The following is a 25743-nucleotide window of genomic DNA, read 5'->3' on the forward strand; positions in this document are numbered from 1 at the left end:
TGTGTTAGCATGTACGTCATGAAAAGATCTGTATAGCCTTGTCACTCTTCATTGGTAGCCATTGTGATTGCACTCTGCTCCTACTTTGTGTAGATGGCAGTTTGCACCTTCTCAGTTGGGTTTAGCCTGTTTTAATGGAGTTGTCACTGCAATAGTGGGCTTTCTTCTTTTTGATGGTCAAAGTTACCACTTTCACATTTGTCACAACAGAAATAGCCTCAATGGGTCTAAATATGTTTTGCACCTCTAGATGCTGCCATGCAAGTTCGCTGAGTAGCTCCTCATTAAAATTACCTACCAGGATGTCCTCCCGAACTTAGGTCGTTATTAGGTCCATGTTCTTGTGGAATTGGCTCAGATCACCTACATAGGTAGTCAGTCCCTCAGTTATTTGTCCGAAACAACTTAAGAACTGGTCCATGTACTCTTTTAATTTCCTCTTAAAGATTAGAGGCATGATATATTTAACTTAGTTTATCAGATTCTGCATATTTGACAAAAGCTTTTTATTCTTGTACTGATCCTGGTGGATGCAAAAAGAAGACACTACCGTATTCTTAACTCTTTTTAGAAGTTATGCACTGGTACTCCACCACAACAATGGGCGCTTCTTTGTGGTCCATGACTGTAGAGCAACAAGCTGCTTATGAGAGCCAGTAAAACAACTCTGACTAGCAGAATTCGTTTCTCAGTGGAACATTCAATCTCATCCTCTCATATCCAGTGGCTTTGACCAGAACCAGAGTTGCAGTGTTCTGATTGGCAACAAACTGGAAGTTAAATAGAGACCTTTCTATGCAGTTTCGGATTCGCCAGATGCCCCATCCTTCTGGTAGATCTCAGTTATCCACATTTCTTTACCACCAATATTCCTTCACAGAGACATAAGCTTATTTGTGTATAATTGATATAGAAGATGTGTGCAGACCTCTCTCACTCAATAGCTGAAAGCTAACAAAAAAAAAGTCATCAACTTTTGAGAATTGGAAAAAGCGTTATATGCAGAGATAGACACGCTTACCATATTCTACAGCTAACCCATTCAACTCTCTCTGTGAATGGACTTTTTTCTGCCACCAACAAGTACTTCCACACTTGGAGAAAACCACTAGGGCTATTTACTCAATAATAACAAGTCATCACAAGAAAATCCCACAAAAACAAACAAACAAACGGTGTCGTAACACCAGACTTTTCCGATTCTCTCTGTTTGTGGTATTTCCAGTTAAAACTAATTTCCCAACAAGTGTGATAAATTATTCCACAATAGTCGCAGAGTTTGCCAAGGAAATTCACAAGAATTGTTGTGGTTGAGTTTCTGTCATTTGAATGAAAAATAAGGAGTCTGAACACATACAAAGGAGTAAACATTTCTGTTTTAAATAACAGATAAAGATGTAATGAATATATCCATGAAGAATGAGTAAAACATTCCCTTCTCTTCTTCTTAGTGAATGTTTAGTCTTACTTTCTGTAACCTGATTATATAATTCATGCCAAAATAAATACTAGATTAATTTTATCAGATAGTGCAATATTTGCCCCCATTCTCTAGCGTGTAATAAAATATGGACAAGTTGTGGTTCACAATTAATACTGAGGAGTAGGCCAACAATATTCCAACGTCAACACATAAAATAGATAACAATAAAACAAGTAGTTACTTTAAATTGCCATGATTTACTTATAAGTGAGTTTGAGTCATCAGTCTTTTATAACTGTACACACATTTCTAACCCCTAACCATTATAGTGCCAGACAAGATATATTGTTTAAACTGCAACATAACTTCCAAATCAACATACACTGTTGCACTTTTCAACTAAGTCACTGTACATCATTATAATAAAACTCACAGAATCATTAAATTTGTATCAGCATTTCATCATTGTGAACTCACTAGGACTATTTGCTCTTTTTGCTGTATCCTCATAAAATTTTAATTTTTTTGTTTTTTAACCTAGGTTCTGATTGGTTCCACCAGCTGTACAGCTGGCCTCAACATTCTTGTTAAACTTGATAAAAAGGCTCAATCAGCTCTTGGCTGTCCCCAAAAAGAAATTATACATTTGACAAAAGAAAGAATGAAAATAAAATGTATAATTACCCTGTGCCTCGCACCATGTTACTTTAATGAATTGCATAAAGTAGGACAAGTATTTTGAGTTTTGCTACAAAAATATGCAGTTTTTCTTGTTTTTTTTTATTTGCAAAACACCAAAAAGTTATTTGATAAATAAGACATACTTAACTTTAATGGATTTTTTTTAAATTTGGTACATTGTATATAATTTGCAATTAAATGTAGAGCTTGATCTGAAAATAAGCTGCATATGCTTAGTTTTTCAACAAAGACAGCTCAATCATAACCCACATTTTTGTGTACATTTATGCAAAAAAGTCACATTAGCTATGGGTCTAAAATTTTTAGGCTGTTTATAATTCTAGAAAATGATACAGGGAAAAAGAAATTTTTACCAAACTTTCAGAAGAGTTGAAAAGCCTTGTTCAATTCTCTTTCCTACATACCACTCGTAAAATGGTGGATTTGTCAGCACATGGCCAATTTATAGATGACATAACAAATGATATGCAAACTATTTGAAGCAAATTAGGTGTACATTTTTAAATAAGCTCTACAGATGATGATGGAACTGGAATCCTTCAAACTCATAGATAAACAACTAAGGACACCATTTCAAAGTTATGGAATCATCATATCAAGTAATATTTAAACATTAACTCATGTTAACTGTAATAAATAAAAAAAATTGGGAAATTATTTCCAGAGATGACAAAAGAGGGAAAACTGCATACAAGTGGACAGCAAGAGGAAAGTCAGGAATTATCCTAACTTTATGAAACTTCTCTACACATCATGATGTATGAATAATTTGTATCAAGAAAGAGGGCATGTTGGTAACAGACCTCATATAGAAAATAGATAAAAGATATGCTAGCTTCACAGTATATGACCAGGAAATTCCTGTGCATTACATGACAGGTTCAACTTTCCACAATAACAAATGAGCAGTCATTGTAATAGCAAAAAGTGAAATACTAATACCATGATTTGTTAAAGTTATATTTACATCTAGTAATTGTGATGTAACAGAACTCTAGTGTGTTCTGATGCATTAATGGTCGATAGAATGGTAGAATATACTTTAAGTCATGTCCTTAATCTCTTAGGCATTGCATGAATAATTGAAATACTCTATGGAAGTCTAACCTGAAATTAAAAGTTAGTCATCCCACAGTTTTTTTTTTTTTTTTTTTTATAACATAAATCTTTAATACTATGAAGACTCAACTCTGTGAATGGCTTATGTCTTTGTACGTTATTCTTTCAAAATAATTATTCAGGGTTTACTATATCTCACTTGTACTTTTTTCACTGAACACTGGCTTTTATTCCTTTATGTATGTACACTTTATAATGGTACAGTTTCTTTCTTTAATTGTTTATGGATCATCTGTATGATATCTGTTCATCATAACCTTATGCTCATAGTTTAGTGTTTCTTATCTTTCTAATGCAAAGAAATCAACATGCTCTGACTATATGTATGTGGCCTAAAAGAACAGACAAAAACTAGTTCAAATGCTATTTGTGAATGCACAGCATTTAGACTGTAGAAATACCCTGAGGTTGCATAGACTTGCCTAGTTTTAGTATACATTGGCTCTTAGTTGTTGGAGTCTCTACTTTCTAATTCACCACCTTTCCAAACAAGTTACAAATATATTGCAGATGCTGTAAGAATTTGGTGGTTTTTGACATATAATTAATAATCCTCTATATAATTTGAATACTTGAGTATTTCTGAAAGTACCAGCAGTTCCTGGGTCATTCTGTGTCAACTCAGCAAAGGTGGTTGCTTGACCATCCCAGAATCTCTTGAAATTTTGTAGAAATGATCTTTGGCATCTGAAACTGACACCTGTCAATTTTTTAGCTGAAATAACATTTTCATTATTTTTTGCCCAATGAAAATTTTTATTAAATCACTTGCAAGTTGGAAATTGAATGAGAGCCCACTTTTAGATGTCTATATCTATTGAAATATAAGTCTTAGTGTCTTAGTTTTCAGAAAATGTTCAGATGTTTCTGGTGAATGGAGAGAATGCAGCAAATGCTGGCAAACAAGCCTTGGTTTTTTGCTTAAGACCTCTCAAATTCAGGATTTGTTCTAAAATTGCAAATAAAGTGGATTTCCAAAAAATTAGGAAAACATATCTTTAATACGTAGAATCTAGTTGATCAATTTTATTGTAAGAATAATATCTGGGTTACATTACGAATGCCTAAACATCTGTAGTTCTGGAGTATTAATGGGAGTTATGGCCAATCAAAGTTGACACAAAAAAAATTTATTAATTTTCTAATGGCCAGATGGACATCTTGAGTCATGGGTAGGTTGATGAACTTTATAGTAGTAAAAGATGGTAGTATAGTTTACTTGTGTGCCAAGTTTCAATATCCTTCTATAATGCCTTCATGTTCAAATAGTCAATCAATTTAATTAAATAATTCAACTCACTGATTGAAGACAAAGCAACTTGAGACCTTTATTGAGAAAGATTTGTTAATCATACAAAGGCATTTATTAACTCATGTATACAACAAGCTCAGAACATATAAAAAAAGTTGTAAGTTCATTTGTTACTAGACAAAAATTTTTCATATGACTTGTGAATTACTTTAGTCGTTGCAGTATTCAGTGTGTACTGCCGACCTGTGCGGGTTGTTTTCGCTGGTTCAATGCAGCAGAGCACATGAACAATTGGAACACAACAAATGTCCTCAGGATGAGGCCACCTGAATGATGGAGATGGACCACTGGGATGCATGAACTTCAATTTTATGTCTTCATGCTCCTGATCAGTTTCAGATACCAACCTTAGCCACCACTTCCCATTATAAATGCAGGCTACATACTGGCCTGGATGCGCCTTTGTAGCTGAGGCTGTCATTGCACTCGAGGAGAAGAATACTTTATCTTGTCCAAACACTCTGCTGATCTTGAGCCACCCTCCATCTGGAATGAAAGAGTGGTTATCTCTTGTGCCTGGAATTGTCCATGCATACTTGTATTGCACTTCCAACATTTCAGATCAAGGCAAATTCTGTGTTTAAGAAGGTCTGTGTCTTCTTGTCTCAGATTTTGTAGATGAGTCAATTTTATGTTATAACAGTGAACTGTTTTGTTGGCACTGTTTTCCATTTGACAACTTCACACCAACCGAGCAATGTGGAAGTGCAGCCATGGAAAGTGAAACACAATGAATGAAGCACCAGGATCTGGACTGGTTTTTATATACTTTCACTAGCAATGACAATGCAAGGGTCAGCAGAAACACACCCAGGCATGCATGTGGTAAGCAAGTTGCAGCAAGTTGGATGACATCAGCCCTATCCATGTTCATACTGAAATGGGGTGTGTTAAATAATGTGCTACACCGAATCTTGTGCATAAGTAAACTAAGGTTTTTCTTGAAGTTGCTATGTATGACGACCTGATGACGTCATAATAGTCTCTCTCTATGACTAAACAGAAATATTAACACTGGCCCCATACTCCCAACAATGAGTGGACGCACATGTTGGGTCAGCAGTATAATAACTTTAGCATGAAGGCATTACAGAAGGATATTGGCACACAAGTAGACAATACTTCCATCTTTTGCTACCATAAATTTCATCAACCTTTCCATTACTCAAGAGGTCCATCTGGCCATTAGAAAATTAATTTTTTTTTACCAATGTCAACTTTGATTGGCCATAACTCCCTTTTATACTCCAGAACTACAGCTTTTTAATCATTGGTGATGTAATTCAGATATTATTCCTACAATTAAATTGATCAAATATATTAGAGATATATTTTTCCTAAATTTTTGAAAATCCACTTTATTTGCGATTTTTGTACAAATCCTGGTTTTGAGAAGTCATAAGCAAAAAACAGGCTTGTTTGCCAGCATTTGATGCATTCTCTCCAATTACCAGAAACATCTGAACATCTTCTGAAAATTTGAAGACACTAGGACTTATATTTCAAGAGATATAGACATCTGAAAGTGGGTTCCCATTCAATTTACAACTTGCAAGTGATTTAATGAAAATTTCCATTGGGCAAAAAATTATGACAATGTTGGAATTTCAGCTACAAAATTACCAGATGTCAGCTTCAGATGCCAAAGATCATTTCTAAATAGTTTCCAGAGATTCTGAGATTGTCAGGCAACCAACCTTCCCTAATCTCACTGAGTTGACATGGAATGACCCTACTATGAATTTTTTTTATTTGTTACAACTGAAAACAGGAACAAACTACAATACAAAGGACTAATTTATTTCCACTTGTGCAAGAAAAAGAAATGTGACAACAATAACAGGTGTGAAACTATTGTTTTATAATGCTAGATTTATTTTTACATTAGGCAGTGAGTATCATATAACATTTTCCACCAGGAAATTTTTAATTTTGATACTTGAGCAATTATGCAATCATTACTGAATGTCAGCAATTTTTATTTTATTTTTTTTTCTTATCTTACATTTCAATAAATCCTTGAAATATTTTCAGATAGGATTCTCTTTGGAATACTAAACTGGTTTTAATATTAGTTTGCAAATAACTTTTACTCAGTTTCTCATGTAGTTCTTAGCTGGATAAAAACTGTCTCTCTAGGGAACAGTCCAATATCTTTTAATGTTTCACTTGGTTTCAATTCACTGAGGTTACGACGAGGAAAATTTGTCACTAATTCATAGTTCTCTCTTGGAAAACCTTGTGCAGCCACATACAAAACAAGAGCCTGCAATGAAACAGAGACAAAACAAAATCATCTTAATTATTAATGGAAACAAATACCAGAACAAGAGAAATAATTAATAAACAATTATAATTTATTTTGTAATGTTTAATGTTTAGATTAATGTATCTATCTTTTGTTTTATCAAAAAACCTTTCTCTTTCTTACCTGTAACTGAGAAGAAGATGGAAACTGTTTTTGTTGACGCTCTCCAGTAGGAAACCGTAACATTATTTTTGATTCTGGATCTGAAAGAAAATATTTTTAAAACAACAAACATTATCTTCACATAAAACAAAAACTGCGACATTAAGAACTCAAATCTCACAATTTTTAAATTAAACTTATGATTAATAAATCGAAGCAAAAATATTATACTTTTTAAAACAACAACTGATTATCATTTCACATTTCTCCAAATATCACTCTTTAAAAAATGATGAAATATATAACCTTTGATTGAAAAAGTGTTAAAAGACATACCATCACTGCTACCCAAGAAGTCTTCCCACTGTTCTAATGGATTACTTTCATCAGTAATTTCAATATCATCCATTTTCTTTTTCAACTTGTGGTTTGTGTCTTCTTTATCTAAATTTGAGATACTTCCACCTGAATAATTTTTTACAACATGTGGCTCTAGTGTGCTTGTGTTTTTATTCCAAGATGTTTTAGTAGTGTCTGACAATGAACTTACAGAACGTAACTCACAAGTCTTTATGACACTTTCATCACCTCTTTCTGAGCCAATTTCATGCTCAGCAAAAACTGAAACATCTGAAATATTTTCAAGTGAAGCCTGAATTGCTGCTTTCATCTGAGACTCCTCACTTTGGTCCAGTATTTTATCCTGATAGATAGATATAAACCATGATTTATTGATCAATATGATTCTTTTATTTAAAGATAATAAAATAACAAAGAAATGAATTGTTTCACTGAAGTTTTAAAAATAATAATTGTTTTGGCTTGAACTTTATTACAATTTTTTTTTCAAATTTGACAAACATTTCTTGATGCCACTTAAGAGAATGTTTCAAACAGTCAAATACAAAGTAATGCAAATATTAAAAAGTTTATGTCAATATTAAGATCATAAAAAATAATGAAAAGAAAATTCTCAGTTAGGTAGAAGGATCAAATGTTGACTTCAGCAGAAAATGTTTTAATGTGAGTGCTTCAAAAATCACTCATTGACTAATAACTATATAATCTTTTGTTTATGCTATAAAACAACTTAAGGTTTTCAAAATAATTTTTAAAATCTAGAAAATATTTTTTTAATCTTTCAATTATGAAAACTATAGAAAAAGTTGTTTTTTTAATAGTAAGCTTAAAACTCAAAATGATTATCTTAGAAACCTAATGGAATTTGCTCACTGATATACATTTTTGTTTTTGAGATAACATTCTAGCCTGTAAGTACAGATTCTCAAAAAATGTTAGTTGGCAAACTTTTTCCAAAGAAACTTCTACAGCAAATACTTACTAAGGTATTGAAAACAAACACTTATCAATAAAAATTTTATTGAAATTCCCAAAATTAAAGAACACAAGATTAATGAAAAGAAACCAAATGTAATTCTCACAGTCTTGGATTTCTTTATAGGTGGGCCTGGAACAGAACCATCTGGTGTGGGATATTCATAAAGAAATTTGGTCACTAGACAAAGAATAATTAAGCCCAATTTATATTAATGATACAATTCTTCACAAGGTTAAGATCTAAAATATGATAAATGCTAGTTGAAATGCTTTATGAATTTAGCTTAATTATCAAAAAAAAAAATAATAGTGGGTGCACATTAAGAAAAACAGTTACATTTTAGTCTTAGAAATGCTGATAAAAATATTTTTGAAATAGGTGTTTGGATAAAATTAAATTGCTTCAACACTAACAAACCATGTATAATTGCAAACAACTGATTATTTTGAAGTTAAAAATTATCTGTTGTGAAATCCCTTTCCAATTCTTTTGAATATGATACCCAAATGTCAAACATTACATTTAACACTTTCTAAGAAATAACTTAAAATATTATTTACACAACTGAAAAATCAATTTCACACAATTTAATTTTTTTTTTGTTTTCATAAAACATCTATTTCTATCTTGATAGTCAAATACACACCCAACAATAAAGAAAATAGAACTACTGAGATTTGAGAGAAAGCTTATCAGAAAAATCTATCAAACAGAAACCTTTCATTGTAAGTTACATTAGTACAATAAAATGAAATTTACACAATTGAAAAAATCATGCAAATGTGATGGTTTAAAATAAGCAACTTAAAAAAAGAACAAGCATGTACTTACCCAAATCACAAAATGAAACTGGATCTACTTTATTCCATACAACTAAATTTTCTCCTTTAAAAGAAACAAAATATGTTATCAAAATATGCTTCATGAAACTTACAGGTGATAATATAAGTGCTGCAACTAATTATATTACATATATCATTAGCTACATAAACAGATTAGAAATTTTATAGGTGTTTCACCTGAAATTTTTTTTTTAAATATAAGTAATCATTAGTGAAACTGATTTATACCCTCACAAATTTAAAAATTTCCTATACTACTGAGAAAGTACAGCTATATACAAAAACAAACATGATTAACACTAATTTTTTATGTACAACACTTGAGTTGTTCATTTGTTTTATATATGACACACACACATTCTGTAATAGTAATCATGGTTTCAGCCAAAAGTCATTATATATTATTGACTTACACATTTCCCTACTAACCTCAGTAAGTTTTCTGTGAAATCAGTTTAGTATTTGATCTTTAATTATTTACCTTTCATTTTTATATTAAAAAAAGAAACATATCCTGTATTTTTTTTCATTCACTAACCACAGAAAAGTTTTCAAATCAGTACTATAATTTAGTGTGTATTACGTTAATTCTATACAAGTATGGAAATTATAAGAGATGAAGAGTACTGAAAATACAAATAAATCAGCAAATAAAGGGAAAATTTGAGAAATGGTAATTTTATTCAATGTTATTCTGCTCAACTATTACAAAAAGGCCCATTCTGATGAGAAATCACAAACAGAATATATACTTGTGCATTTGTTTTCTAAAGCAAAGCCACACAGCTATCTGCTCCATCCACTGGAGGGTAAAAAAATCTTGGATTTTAGAATAACAAGTCCATAAATTTACCACTGTTCCACTGAGGGACCAGGGTGCATACATCATTCACTTTTATGTCAAAAAACACACACAGATTTTATAATTATGTCATAAAATTCAGATTATTTTAAATAGATGACTGAGCACACATGTATGAAATAAGTCAAATCTATTTACATCACACAAACTATTGCTTATGGAACAGAGTAATTTGATAATTATTAAGGTAATCACAGAAATAAACAAAAATTTGTTTCACACACACACACTGAACTATTTATATTCTAAATACCTGTCCTAGGATCCAAAATAGCTACATAAGGATATTGACTGACTTTATAAAACTGGGCATACCAACTTCCTTCTTCACTATCCAGATAAACCTAATGATATAAAAATAAAACTAGTTATTTAGAAAATATTAGCAAATTTACTTATAAACAACATATGTATGGCATAAGGAAAAAGTTGAAACTTTATACTGACTTCAAATCAAGGACTTATTTACAGAATATAAACTTCGATCACATTTTTGAAGCAATCAACTAAATATCTAAACATATAGGATTACAGTTTTCCTAACTCTTTTGCCATTTTAAAGACGGTACAGTATCTCTTGAAGGTTATTATCTTATTGTTCCCAAAGTTTATCAAAGTTAAAGGCTAGTGCATGACAAGAACTGAAGACACATCATGCTCATAGAATTTAACTTTACACGTTTTAACTACTGTGACATGAGAAAAAACACGTATGAGCTCAAAACGTGGAGCATTTATCTCTTCAACCATTTTAACTTCTTTATAATAGTACATGTCAGTAGTTTTAGCACCACATTTTAACTGGGAATCAAATTAAGGAAAATATGCAAATGAGTTACAAAAACCATCTGTATTCTTACACACTTTTTAAACTGTACATTATTTGGTAAATCTTATACTACTAGTAATCCCGCACTCTTTCATCTAGATTCATTCTTAACATGGTAGTTACTTTAGAAATTACATTATGCTTGTTGATATATATATATATATTAGAAAGAACTATAACTTTCATTACTTAATGGATATTTCTACAATGTATTTTAAAAGTGAAAACAAAAGAAAGCAGTTTTTCAATGCATCTACCATTTACCAACAATTCTGAAAAGGTTTGGTTAAAACTGCAAAATGGCTTGAAAAATTTAGATGAAAACCATCCCCAATATAGTAGAACATTTACGATTCCCACTTTCACAAGCAGGTGACATAACTCTACAGTCTTTAGACGTCACTCCAATCCAGTTTATTCAAAGTTTGTAATTTCATCTTACAATTATACCCAAACTTTGAATGAGAAAAAAGTATTTTGTTGTGACACAATTCTAAGAAGGGCACATAATAAATAATTCCACAGTATTTAGTCTTCAAATGAAGTTTATTTGCCGAGTTAAAAAAAAAGTCAAGAGCAAAAATTTAAATGTAACAATTTTGAATCTATGGAATACATAAAAAATCTTTCATGTGATTTTATCCTTGTTTGAATAAAAACTTAACAGTAGAGCAAACTCTGGTTCTCAGGTCTCACCTGCCAGAAAATAAAATGCTCAGACACAATACTTTTCACAGCTGGGCTACTCCACACATCCCTGTTGAGAACTTGACATTGAAACTCTTGTATGTCTTGAATGTTGACCATCAGCCACCTGTTTGTGTGTTTACCCATGTCACGTGCCTTGTATCATAAATATGGGAAAATACTTCAATTTTCATAATTCTGTGAACCACTAATTCCAGAGTTGTCTTGACAGGTTAAATTCTATCAAAAACAGTGTAACGTTATAAAGTGTCAATAAGCTTTTCAGTAATTGAACCTGAAGATAATTTTGTACTTCTCATAAAAAGAAAATTACTAACTCCAGGTTATTTATCTGTGTGTATTCCTTTCCTGTTTACTTTCAGTGTCAGAAATTGGAAATAAGAATATTTTAGAACTCTGATGTTATAAACTCCTCACTTGTTTGTTTTTTAGGTTTTTCAATATCTTTTTTCTCTCACAAATATTATCTTTCATTCATTTATTAAAATGTTATCAGTCTTTCCAAATAGTGTCTTCATTTTATCCCTATAAATGTGTGTAAATCTGTCCATACCAAAAAGGTTACATCATACATTTAAAAAAATGTTTTTGATAAAAGAACAATCATTGAAAATGAGCTTATCTCAAAAGTTAAAGTTATATTTGTTTGTTTTTAAGTATAAAGCTACATACTGAGCTATTTGTGCTAAATACCTAATTCTGAAACTAATATAATAGTGTGCAATCTAAAGAGATGCTTTTTCTAAACTGATTACAAAGCTTTTTTCATCACTTTTACATTTAATCTTGAAGTTAGTTTAAAACTTCAATTTTTTTTCACTTTCCTGGTGTTTACCACAAACATCCTAACATCAGATCTTAGCAATACAAGTATTTCATTTTTACTGACAGCTTAAAACAAATTTACTACATCCATAATCTCAAATTTCCAGATTCATAACCTACAGCTACTGCAAAAATTCATAGTTTTTAAGAAAAAATAACAGAAAATGATTCTAACACTGTTAGTTTTACTTGTATTACCAAAAATAAACACCAAGAACTATCAGACATATTACTGATATTGATTTCATACCTTTTATTAGACCTGTAGCATCAGTAACAATAAGCAGTGCTTGTTAAGGCTGATGATGTTAAGATAACAACACTTTCAGATATCACCTTCAGTGATGAATTTACGTAAACATCCTTGCATATACCAAAAATGACAAATGAGTTTACTTGCTTACAGAATCAAAAGATCCTCTATGTATGAGGTCTAGTGGTGGGCAGAAAAGATCTTCAAGTGTTTTTCTTTTTCTACTGTACTGAGCATCTTTGTTTCCAGTAAGTTGTTCCTCTTGTATTCCTTAAATGGAAGAGAGTATAAAATTAAATTCTGTTTGTTTAATAAAACCTCATACACCAACTAAACTTAAACAGTGCCAGACTCTATATTAAGTTTTTAAACCATTAGCACAGGGTTAGCCACATAGAAATTTTTTCCCAAAATAAATCAGCATGTGCATTGCTCAAGATACCCCTAAAACAACATGAAGATTTGTTCTTGTCATTGCAAGTTTACCTTTGAAATTTAATTTGAAAATACTGCAAAAACCTACAGTTGTTTGAACATTGTTAGCACAAATATTGTTACCTAGACCAATATGAAAATGTTTTGAAAGGTCAGGTCATAGGTCACTGATAAATCTGTCATTTTACAAGGTTTTTTATTAATACAAGTTACAGTCTGATGTGATGACTACTGCAACTGATAAAATAAAATTTCAGAAAAAGTACATAGAACCTTTTGATGAACAACAATAAAAAATTCTAAAATGGAAGAAAAAGTTGTTTTTTAAAATAAATGTCCTGCATAGTTTTAAAAATTTCACAATATACAAAAAGGTTAATAAACTAAAATCAAATTCTTTAAAGCCAAAATTAGATACTCTTTGGTCAATTTATGCTAAGTTTCATGCAATTAGGTTTACTTCTATTGTGGGAAGGGAAAAAACAATCAAGGGATATTGGCAATCCCCTCTACTACAGTCACATAAGGGTCAGGCAATTTGCTCCATGGAACTAGTGCATCACATCAATAACTCATCTAAATGTATTTCATACTTGTCCTGGGCTACTGGGCTAACATTAATGTGAAGCCCTTAGTACACAATGTAATTTAAAAAAAAAAACAAAATTAAAATTGGATAATTTTTAGATATAGTTAAAACAAAATTTATAAGCATAATGTCCAAAATCTAACCCTTTGTAAAAAATAAAGAATTTAAAATAACCAATACAAATTATTTTTTCTTGAAACATTTTTATACATAGAAGATTAAATTAATCATGTATTTACCATAATCATGTAGTTACTTACAATAATACATGCACATGTGAACATAACACAAAATGTTATAAAATAAAATAATAATCTGTAAAAGCATAGCAATTTAAAAGCTCATAAATATTAAGTGGCAAGTTACTGTGAAACTTTCTTTGGTTCACCAAGAAAAATATGTTCTACATTTCAATCATAAAGACAGAAATGTTGCATTTATTATTCAGTGATGGCAAGAAAACCCACTTGTTGAAAAAGATATATATATAAAAACAGCTGGTTTGGGTTGTTTGATCCTCCACATAAAAAATTTTCTTAACCCAAACTGTTTTTACATATATACTGTACTTATTATTATTATCATATGAAATCCAATTTTGTGTAAGTAGTTCCACAATTAATTTTTTCTAGAAAATTTCTCCTAATTTTAAATGTGAAGTTAAACAATTTTAAACATAAAATTTAAAACAAGCAACTGAGATAAAACTTAAGTGCACTAAAAATGTTTGAAACATTTCAACATATATATATTAAAAATAACATACCAGACTGGCTAAAATTATCTTTCCTACTTTAAAATTGAACAATTAAATAGCTAAAGAATTAGTCATGCAGTTATCAGAATGTTGTAGCCTAATTCAAACAGTTTATCATCATCATATCAGTAGACTTCTACATGTGTACCATCAGCATGTTTAACTGAAAGTCTATTTCAATCCACATTCACTGTAATATACCAACAGTTGCAGTGGAAATAGTATACATTATCCTGGTCTTTAACTCCACGACTTTTAAAATAGGTGTGCAATACACAATGTCCTTAACATACTCCCAAAGAAAAGAGTGTAGTAGAGAAATGTATGCCAAATGCAAAGGCCATAGAGCTGGCCCACCCCAACCAATCCTTCTGACCAATAAATGCCAGCAAGACAAAGCATCAAAATGATCACGGAGATTCACTGTAAACGTCTTGCATTGTGGTCTGTCATCACCTTGTAGTACATATACCAATTGAAGTTTGTAGGCATACAGATAAAATCATTTGTGAACAACATGGAGCAGAGACGTTTTTGACATGTGAAGTTCTCACGAAACATGAATTACTTTTTGTGGGCTATACTGAAATGACTAATGAACTTGTTTGATACATTCATCACTGGCAAAGGGTCTTCAAGCTGCTGTAACACAATGCTCATGTTTCTTCATCCACTCTCAGACAGATGATTTTAAATTGCAGTTCTTTTTTGTACTGGCATATGTAATTTTACAGATCACAGTCACTGACTTAGTCTCTGCAAGCCAAATGACACACTGAACCTTTTCTTGTATGGTTGCTATTTTATAGGGTTGTACTACTCACTACAAGACTACAAGACACTGAAAACTGCATAGTTTTATTGCTTTAGTTACTTAATTATTAAATATTAGAAGAAGAATAATAACTTTGGACTACCTAATACATAACTCACAAGTGATGCATGTTTAACAAATATAATTATTTGTGCTTTTGTTACTTACTGGACTCACTCTGAAAATCTCTAAAAGCATCAAAAACTGATAGTGAATGTGTTCTTCTTGGTCTAAATTCTGTAATAGATTCAAATACGGACACTCACTTTCAACAGTGATATAAAACTAAGCAATGAAATGACAAGAAAGTCAACTTATAAATGATATCATTATGAAATTATTCAAATTAATAGATTTAAGAAAATAATTTTATATCAATGCTTCTTGTGAACTCTATCATCCATGAAAGGTTTCTTTTTCTCATTACCACAACAATGCTCTGACCACAACAAACCAGTTGTGCAAGGCATTTAAAATTACATGCAAGACATTTGGAGATTGTGTATAGCATACATACATATACGGGTGGAGATTATAAAGGACTAAAATGAAATTGTGTAAAGTACTTCCAGTTATTTGTTTTTTCATGTCTGATATTTCCAACAATCTATAAACAAACAAATTATATCACTTTTTTGTTAAGAAGTTCAAACCTCTTTTTTGCATGACACTAAATTTACAAAACAGAAATGTTTGTAACAGTTCACTGAGATTATCTATGATTCACTACAATTTTACATTTTAATTCTGTTAAAACATGCTTTTAAGTGTTGAGTTTTAAATATAATGCTACCCCATGGAGATAAATGTGACACTGTAGATACATCAGAACCACAAAGTACTATAAAAGGTTCTAGAAGCCAAAGTGATGTCTGAATTGCTCAGCTTGTCAGAATGCTTATGCCTTTTCTAGCTTTGCTGAAAACTACACACCACTAAGTACACAATTCCCCAGAAAAAAACAACAAAAATCAACTTTTTTCAATGCAAACAACAGGTTAACAAAAATTAATTTACCACAGAATGAAATAAGCAGTCAGCATAACAATCTCTTTAAAAATAAAACATGGCGACATTTTCCTAATAAAAGTTTGCTGATGCTTTCCTATGCAGATAAGATATCCTATACAGTCAAAATTTGAACAATAATTTCATTGTAATTCAAACTATTCAGTGCTTAACAGCTCAAACTCAAATGTTAGAATTAACAAGAATAATGTTAACTGTAGAAAATATTCCAACATATGTTTATTTCTTTAAACTTCAAAGGTCGTAATGTTAACTTTTATAATATCTTTCAGATGAATGACCTTTACAATTATGAGTGTTATGCAATAAATAATACCTATAATGCTCAAACTAGTTTGTTACTTAAAACTGCAGTGTTAACAAAAAAAATTATTATAATTTAAAGTACTACATTTTCTTCAAGGTTGCAATAAGATACTGGTATTTAGTTTAGTATTTATTTCCATACTAGAAATACAAGGGTTAAGACTAGTGTAAGAGTTAAACATTCATACATTGTTAGATGTGATGGGTGTAATAAAGTGGGGTTTTACTTGGCAACTTGGGACTAATGTGTACTTTAAGCAAGCTAGCAGTGAAGACATGCAATTTATATGCAGGATTTTTAAGTTGGAAGTTATCCTAATTAGAGTTGAAGCAATAGATAGAAGTCAGAGGGAAATGTCAGCAGGATTTTAGGAGGAGCTTAAGTTTTTACATGCATGAGATACATCAGCTAACAATGACTTTCAGGAAATTGAAAAGAGTACTATTAGGGCTAAAAGTAATAAATTTAATTGTAATGAGCCTATTCTGTTGAGCAACAGATTTCCCTTCTTGGATTATGTTGAAGAACTACTGGAGAGAAAATAGTCCAAAAGGGTTAGAGAAGGATAATATTAAGGAGGTTATAGTTATAAGTGATTCCTTGATAAGGCATGTAGATATGATAGCATGTGAGGTAAATAGGCAAACAAAATTCTCTAATTAGTTTGCATTGTGCTATTTCATCCTTTACAAATGGCACTCCTGAAAACTTAATATTTTCCTTTATTAAAACATACGTTTCTTAGTGAATATTCAATAACTAGTTGTTAAATTCAGGCAGGATGGTAATTTGCATTTTCAACCTTATCTACGTCTTATGCTTATGTAGATGACAACTGCATTAAAAGCACCTAGAGCTTAAATACAGATCTTACTTTGAAGGTGCAGATTTGGACAACAAAATGTTTGAAATTACCATTACTGGTTCCTGATCTAGCTATTTAACTTACCTGTATGTTAAGATGGATCCTATGTTTCGTATGGATTTCAGCTTGAAATGTATTTGGTCAAGCATAGATGCACATATTTTTAAGTTTACAAAATTCATAATTTATTTAAATTACAACACAAATCTTTCAACAAATTATTTGTATTTGTCTTGTAGAATTTCACTAAACTGACTGCATTAGTGTCATCTCCTGCACAAAAATGATTCTATGTATGATGTTATTTTTAATATGAATAGAGCCAAGTTTCAAAATAAAATATGTGTACTTTCAGTTTAATGCTAAACCAAAGTTCAACACCTAAATATGATGCCATTTACTATTGTAATGCTAGAAGTATAGTGGTAGAAATTAAGCATTTTTATAAGGTACACGATTATAGGTTACTTAATAGGTCAGGGTAAATTTGTATGTAAAATGAGAGTTACATTCTGTTGAAGTTGAGAATATCAAAGATAACAGTGAGGAAACTGAATACCTTTTGGTTTCTATGAGCTGATATAAAGCTGATACTGATGAAATTAGTTGTAAACTGCACAGCAAAATTAAGATTTCAGTTGTTAATTAAGTCATAATTATGGGTAATTTTAATTTCAGGTATATAGATTAGAAAATGAAAAACATTTTGGATACTGTTCAAGATGGTTTTGTTCACCAACAACAATGCTATTTTAGATTTCTTAACTTCTAACATAGAACTTGTTGAATGAGTGTAAATCTAGAAGCATCTGGGTGCAAGCGATCATTGCTCTATCAGGTTTGAGGTTTTGTTGAATCTGGAAATCAGGAATAATGACATTTTAGTTATCAATTTTAAAAAATCAAATTTCGATGGGATGCTACAAGAATTATCCATTGTGAACTTGGCAATTGATTTATTTTTATACTGATTAAATGCTTTAAATATTCAAGACAAACATGTACCTTATATAATGGAAAGGGTAGCTGCAAGTAAAAAACAAAGTTGGCTCACATATGGTATAAGGGATAAAATTAAAGATAAACATCACAAATGAAATTTGAATTGACTGGTATGACAAGATACTAAGAAAATTACAGAACAGAATGATTCTGATTATTCAATTTTCAATAATGAAGAGTCATACAAAGGACACTCACACGTGCGTACGTATTTTAATACAATTAGAACCATAAAATTGTCAAGCCATAAACCAAAACATATTAACATGAATTTTTTTTAAAATATGCTGCACGTTTTAAAACAAAAAAAAAGGATCTTAGGGAACAAGCTACAATGTGGGATTATAAAATGTATCCCACATTTTGGTAGTGACTGCAGAAGTAGGACCCACATTGCAGTGGGGATGCAGATACAGTGCATACACCCATCATCTTTTTCCATATTTAATGGTGAAAATAGTAGGACTAGGGTGCAAAAACACAAATTTTGGAAAGGTACAAATCATATTCAGCTGAGACAGTTCTACTTTTTTAACAGGGTGGTTGACCTGTGGAATTAGTTGTTCTCAGATATTTGTGAAGGTAGTCAATTTAAGGAAGTTTTAAGAGAAAGTTTGATAACTATATGAGTGATAAATCCCTTGCTGTCACTAAGCAATATATTACTATACAAAACGACTTGTATTTTCCTGGGGGGATGGGTGTATGCAGTTATGAAAAGTTGTGGGTTTAGTACCACAAAATTGTTTTATTTTGCTACAGTAAATCAAATAAGCTCTTTATGGTGTTACATGATGGCCTGTCATAGAAAACAAATTTCCATATCTTTAAACAGATATAATTTACCAAGAAAACATTTTCTGAAACAAAATATAATACATGTGGTTTGTTCTTTTAGTCTTCTAAGCTTTCTTTAAGACACTTTGTCCTCACAGGAGATTTATCTAGTTGTTTTCTCACAATACCATAAATTACTGTTCAGACAATTTATTTATTCTCCAATCACACTAAAAATAATGTTTGCTGCAGCTACTTTAAAAACTGTACTTCATTAATTACTGTTTAATATCATAAAATGGGGAAATAAAACCTTTACCAATAAAATCAGTAACACAAATGGAAAAATCACATGAAAAATCACATAGATACTTATATTCTTGCTGAATGATACTTCCTTAAAAATATAAAATACAATATTAGGAATGAGCAAAAATAGAACTTGGGTTACATTTTTGTTTTGTATATCACACTGTATAAATGCTGCAAAATTACAATATATTAATTCTAAAGCATTTTGAGTTAAAAGTCAATATATAACATCATTTACTGTTATCCTTTGCAGTGTATAATTTTGAAAACCTAAGTGTGCCCCCCATCTATTTGTTTCACTTTATTTTTAAACACATAAAAGCAGAGCTTGCTAGTAAAATTGAAAATTTCATAAGTTTAGCAAAGATCTGACTTGTGGAATGATAGTGATTATTATTGTGATACATTTTCAGAACTTCTAATTATATTAAAAAACAACATTTGCAGATTTCTACATAAAATTTAATTTAAAAAAGAAAGAACATATCTTAATCCACATGGTGCAAATATAATGACAAACATTTTCTAACTAACATTTGTAAGCTAATATTCACTATTTTTTCACACTTCATACACTTATATTCATTATAACTTGTGTACAAGTTTATATCATGTTAACTGGTAGTATTGAACTTACTATAAACAAATCTATCTTCAACTAGAATTCCACGAGTCTGAGGGATTGGGGATCTAACACTGTTTCTGAAAGATAAAATATAATGAAAACTACTTTTATACACTGGTTTCCAAGTTCTTTGTGCACACACACACACACACACAAAAGAAAAATTCTGCTCTTATCTAATTCTGTCTGTAATGTTACTAAACAGTTTCAACTATATCTAATATCTGAAATTATATGACAAAAATAAATTTATTGTGTTGCTTGCAGGTGTTTAACAAATATCATTTAATCACTAATCAGTTAAAAGGTAAAAAATGAAGCAAAATATTAACTGGTATTTTAATTCTAAAACTTAACATTTTTAGTAGTCTTAGGAGCATTTAGCAGCACATTAACCTCACAGTGTAAAGACCATGTATTCTGACAATGAGCCAACATACTTTTCAGCTGATACATTCCAGCTTTATAACAGTCAAAGATTTTCACCAAACAGGGAATTGCATACTAGGTACCTCAGTACAAAATTATGGGTCTGCAGGTGCTAAGATAATTAGTTATCACTAGCTCTCAGACAACACTATGTGTAATAAACATCTGGTACCACTAATGAGATCTGTAAATATTAATTCAAACCCAAAATGAAATGAGTGATGTAGAAAATCCTACGAGAAACTACAACTACATCTTACATAAAGTTGGTGGATGATTCAAATTTCTCTCAAGCAGCAAATATACAATGCTACCAACATAATATATTTACAAATTAATTATATGAAGTACTTCATAAAATTCAGAGTAGTTGGTCCCCAGATGAATGAGAGAAAACAAGATAACTGCATGGTAAGATCATCACCTAAATGTGTGTATATCAAGCCACGTGGTAGGTAAAGCTAAACCAGAAAGCTAACAAGCTTGAAAAAGAAGCCATATTTCAAAACTAGCACAACACTACTGGCAGAATATTAGTCACCACTGCACTAATAAGGAAAAAATGACAACATTAACCCTCTCTCAATGATCTTTGTAAGTCAATTTATACATAGCATATTTTAAGAGTTATTTTCAGAATTTAATTAAACAAATTTATTAGCATTGTATATCAATAAAATTAACATCAATGTAAATTAACTCAAATTTTAACGTTTCGATTTGTTAATTCAAACCAAAATATTCAAATATATTGTGCATAACCAATTAAAACATCAATTTTAAACATTTACAATCTAGAAAATAAAATAAGAACCTCCCACTTTTTTGATTTGCCAAATATATATATTTGGGACAGAACTATATTCTCAATTTATTTTCAAATTTAACCCTTACTGTTTTATGGTGGTTACAAGGTTAGTAAAATTGAATGATCCCATACAGAGATAAGGTAGAGAATATAACAGAAAATACAAGTTTTCTGAGGGGAGGGATTGGATTGATATTTATTCAGAAGGTTTTATAGGTTATGCAAATAAAATTTGAAAATTTTCAGAGAAAGAAAAGTATTTTCAAACTTAACACAAAAATTTCTTTGCATTGAGAGCAGTCAAAACTTTGATTTAATATATTTATATTTCACGATGACCGAAGAAGGTCGAAACGTTGTTCGCTCCTCTGCATAAAAATTTTTCTCAACCTATACCAGCCGTTTTTAAATATATATTTTTCTCTACAAGTGGGTTTTCTCATCATCATGGAAACCAGTCAGTGTGAAATATCTAAATAATTAACAGAGTCAAGTGAAAAAACCTTCTCCCTCAAATAATCAAACAAAGGGTTAAGAAATTGACATAAAACATGAGAAAGGGAATATAAAGTGTATAATACAGAGATAATATATAAAAAAAGACAATATTCCCAATATCAGAAAGTAGGAAAACTAATAGAATCAAGTACTGAATCATGTATCCCACAAGCATCTCCAGATATAACAAAAACAGGTTCAATAATGAAAATAAACCACACCTGAAAGTGAAAAAAATGAGAAGGGATAATCAGGACTAAGAGACATATCCTGCTCTAAAGACCCAAGACAAATAAGCCTGGCCAATAGTAGACCTTCCTCAAAAATTAAAAGAAATTATTGAATGTTATGCAAATTAAGCAGCTTCATGAGTGTGATACCTGCCAAAAATGCCAGTTTTTATACAAATGCATGTTTGTTGAGCATTCATGGTTAACAATGCAGCTACAATAGTACAGGAAAACTACATGAGTCAGGCCTTCAACAATGTTATAGAATTTCTGATATTGACACAAAGATATTCATCAAAATGAACATAGTAGTAGAGTTCAGTACAACTATCAACAAGAAAAATGTAAATATTAGCAGGAAAAAGGAACTCTTGTACAAATTCCCTGAATCTTGGACACTAACTTTTGTTCACAGAGAATAGAAGAAAGGACAACTAACTATAAATAAATGACATATCTGCATTGCATAAAGAAGATTCAGAAGTTCTGAATCACATGCAATTTTTAAAGCATGAGGTCAAAGTTCAATGATAGAAAGTTTGGTTATTATTTCAGAGATCAAGACTACCTGATTTGAGTTTTATATCAAATATGTAGTGTGTTCCCATTTTATTTATTTTTTACTAATTTATCTATTATCAATAATTCAGTTGCAATTAAGTTGGTGTACTCACTCAGACTGAGAAGTGCTAGGGTTAGAACTAGTTTCTTCTATGTCACATTCACTTGCTTGTGTATCCACGTGCATGTTGACTGCCATTTCAAGATTTCCATTGCATGCTTCTAACATTTGTTTTGCCACAGGTTCTTCAGCATCTGTATATAACAATAATAATAAAAAATGGTACTTTTAGTCTTTTTTACAGTTGTTGGTAAAACATCACTATGTAAGATTTTTTATTTAAAAATGATATAATATACAAAACAAGTAGTTCATCTGAATTATTACATCAAGGGTAAAAGTTTTATTATATGCGAGTGTGAAAATTTAATACATTTAGTTTACGTGATAATTTCATTTAATCTTACAGGTATTAAAGATGTTAACATTTCCCTTACCCAAAATATGTATTCCCAATAGATACCTCTATACACAGAATAGTTTGATCCCTTTTGCATTTGCTTATGAGATTTGCATGCTACATACCTAAAAATTACATTTAACATGAACTGTTCTCATGCATGATGACATCATTATGCCATAATAGTCCTTCATTCAAAGGAGGCCCTTGCACAGTGACTCCTATAAGCACTTTTACTCAAAATAACTTCATTATAAGATGAAACATGTAGAAAGTGGAGAGTTGGTTGGTTGGTTGATTTAGTGTTTTATGGCACAAAGCAGCTAGGCTATCTGCACCAAACATCCGATAAGAAGGTAAAAGTAAAGTAAATGTAGGAAAATTCATAAAAGTAAATAAAGATAAAACAAAACAGCATTTATAAACATAAATTGCATAAAATCAATGTTGACATTTGGTCTATAATGTTAAGAAACAAACTACAGTAAGAGAAGTTGTAAAGGACTTTCTGTAGCATTATGGTAATTTTCATAACCTGCCAGGAAGACAAACAGGTAAGTACAAGAATCACTGTCAGTCACATGACGTTGGCCTTTCCAACGTTGGTCTCGCAAAACACCATACCTCCATGTTGTGTTGTAAGCCTTCTCAATGTCAAAGAATATTGATACAAGATGTTGGCGTTTGAGAATGGCTTCTCTGATAAATGTTTCAAGACGAATTAGGGGGTCTGTGGTGAAGTGCTGTCATCGGAACCCACACTGGGTGGGCGAGAGGAGGTTGTTTGATCCGAAGAACCAAACAAGATGAGCATTAACCATCCTTTCTAAGGTCTTACAGAGACAGCTCGTCAAAGCAATTGGACGGTAGTTTGAAGGAATCTTTGGATCTTTGCCTGGCTTAGAGAAAGGTAAAATAATAGCCTGGCACCAGGCATCAGGAAAAACATTCTCCTGCCAGATCCGGTTAAAGACAATCAGAAGGACATCAAGAGAAGCAGGAGATAGATGGTGCAGCATGTCATAATGAACATCATTAGGTCCAACAGATGTACTGCCAGACCGGTGAAGGGCCATTTTCAGTTCCACCAGTGTAAAGGGACAATTATAGTCAAAGAAACAGTCAATTTGAAAGGAAAGAGGTGAACGCTCTGCCCGAGTCTTGATGGCCAGGAAGGTGGAGGAACAAACAGAAGTGCTAAATACCCAGCAAAAGCTTTCACCTAGAGTGTTAGCGATGTTCCGATCATCAGTCACCTCCTGACAATCAGAGAGTAAGATCGAGAGGGGGATAGAATTGTAGTGTCCATTAACCTTTCGAATCCTGTCCCATATGATCTTGGAACTGGTGGTAGAAGATATGCTAGTTGTGAACTTAATCCAAGGTTCCTTCTGGCTTTGACGTCTTACTCACCTAGCATGTGCACAGGCCCGTTAGAAAAGGACACGGTTTGAAAGTGTGGGATATCTACAAAAAAGTATCCTAGGCCCATTTTTGAGACTTCCATGCTAAGTGGCAAGCAGGATTCCACCATGGACGAGGATATCAGGGAAAACGTGTCGAGGTTTTAGGAATACACTGAGCAGCTGCTTGTATAATACAGCCAGTTACCGCTGCCACACAATCATCTATTGATGGCTGATTTAGAATGGCAGGATCAAGTTCTGCGAGAGCAGTGAAAGTGGACCAGTCTGCCTGACCCAGCTTTCACTGGGGCATGCGGGTAGGGTTGCACAGACCACGGCCAGTCTCTCTCAAAAGGATAGGAAAATGATCACTGCCTGATGGATTACTGTCAACCCTTGAAAAATGGGAGAATAATGAAGGGGAGCAAACTGAGAGATCAATAGCGGTAAAGGACTGACAAGGTGCATGAAAATAAGTGGAAGAACCAGTAATGAAAAGAGAAAGATTGTGATCAGAAAGCATACGCTCAACAGAGTGACCCCTCCTATTAATAACAGCACTTCCCCAGATGGGATGATGTCCATTAAAATCCCCCAGGATTAGAAATGGAGATGGCAACTGTTCAATGAGAGCATCAAGGTCTGATTGCTCATATGTCTCTCAAGGGGACAGGTAGAGAGAACAAACAGTGATGGTATGACCAAAGAAAACACCGATGGCTATGGCCTCCAAGGGTGTGTTGAGTGACAAAGACAGGGTGGGCACATGCTGGTCAACCAATAGTGCCACCCCTCCATGTACTTGTCCATCACACAGCCTGTCATTTCTGTACAGAGAAAACTGCCGAATGGAGACTGTATCAGCAGGTTTTAGAAATGTTTCTTGTAGGGAAAGACAAACAGGATGGTAGGAAGCAATCAGTGTTTTGATATCGTCCAGATTAGAACGTAAACCTCGACAGTTCCATTGTATCAAGGTGGCCATTTTTTGGAATGGGTAGGTGAAGTGGTTGGAGGACCCTTCTGTTTATGGCCACGTCTTTTTTCCTTACTGTCCTTAGTTGGAGGAGGACTATCAACCTCCATGGATCCTGCCCTGGGTCGAGTGGGCAGGTCTTTGTTATTGGAAGGGGATTCCAGTGACTGAAAACGTGAACGAATGATTGTTTTGCCTTGTGGGGTGGGGGAAAAAGGTGTATCAGAAGAAATGCCTG

General features: G+C 31.9%; 1 protein-coding gene across 4 annotated transcripts in view; it reads right to left on the minus strand.

The window, feature by feature from the left end:
* Positions 1–6518: 6518 nt before the first annotated feature.
* LOC143256886 (UBX domain-containing protein 7-like) overlaps positions 6519–25743 on the minus strand; it is a 45688-nt gene continuing 26463 nt past the window's right edge. For 3 of the 4 annotated variants that reach the window (XM_076514700.1, XM_076514703.1, XM_076514701.1), the window contains 11 exons: positions 22776–22917; positions 20149–20213; positions 15388–15456; positions 12776–12894; positions 11535–11681; positions 10263–10353; positions 9137–9190; positions 8409–8482; positions 7303–7669; positions 6988–7067; positions 6519–6822 (listed from right to left, as the gene is read on the minus strand). In XM_076514700.1, coding sequence (XP_076370815.1) covers positions 6658–6822; positions 6988–7067; positions 7303–7669; positions 8409–8482; positions 9137–9190; positions 10263–10353; positions 11535–11681; positions 12776–12894; positions 15388–15456; positions 20149–20213; positions 22776–22917 — 1373 coding nt within the window. In that variant the 3' untranslated portion in view covers positions 6519–6657. The remainder of the gene's footprint in view (positions 6823–6987; positions 7068–7302; positions 7670–8408; positions 8483–9136; positions 9191–10262; positions 10354–11534; positions 11682–12775; positions 12895–15387; positions 15457–20148; positions 20214–22775; positions 22918–25743) is intronic. The other variant, XM_076514702.1, reaches the window with a different exon arrangement.

The sequence above is a fragment of the Tachypleus tridentatus genome, chromosome 7 (genome assembly GCF_004210375.1).
Source record: "Tachypleus tridentatus isolate NWPU-2018 chromosome 7, ASM421037v1, whole genome shotgun sequence".
Classification (NCBI taxonomy): Eukaryota; Metazoa; Arthropoda; class Merostomata; order Xiphosura; family Limulidae; genus Tachypleus; species Tachypleus tridentatus.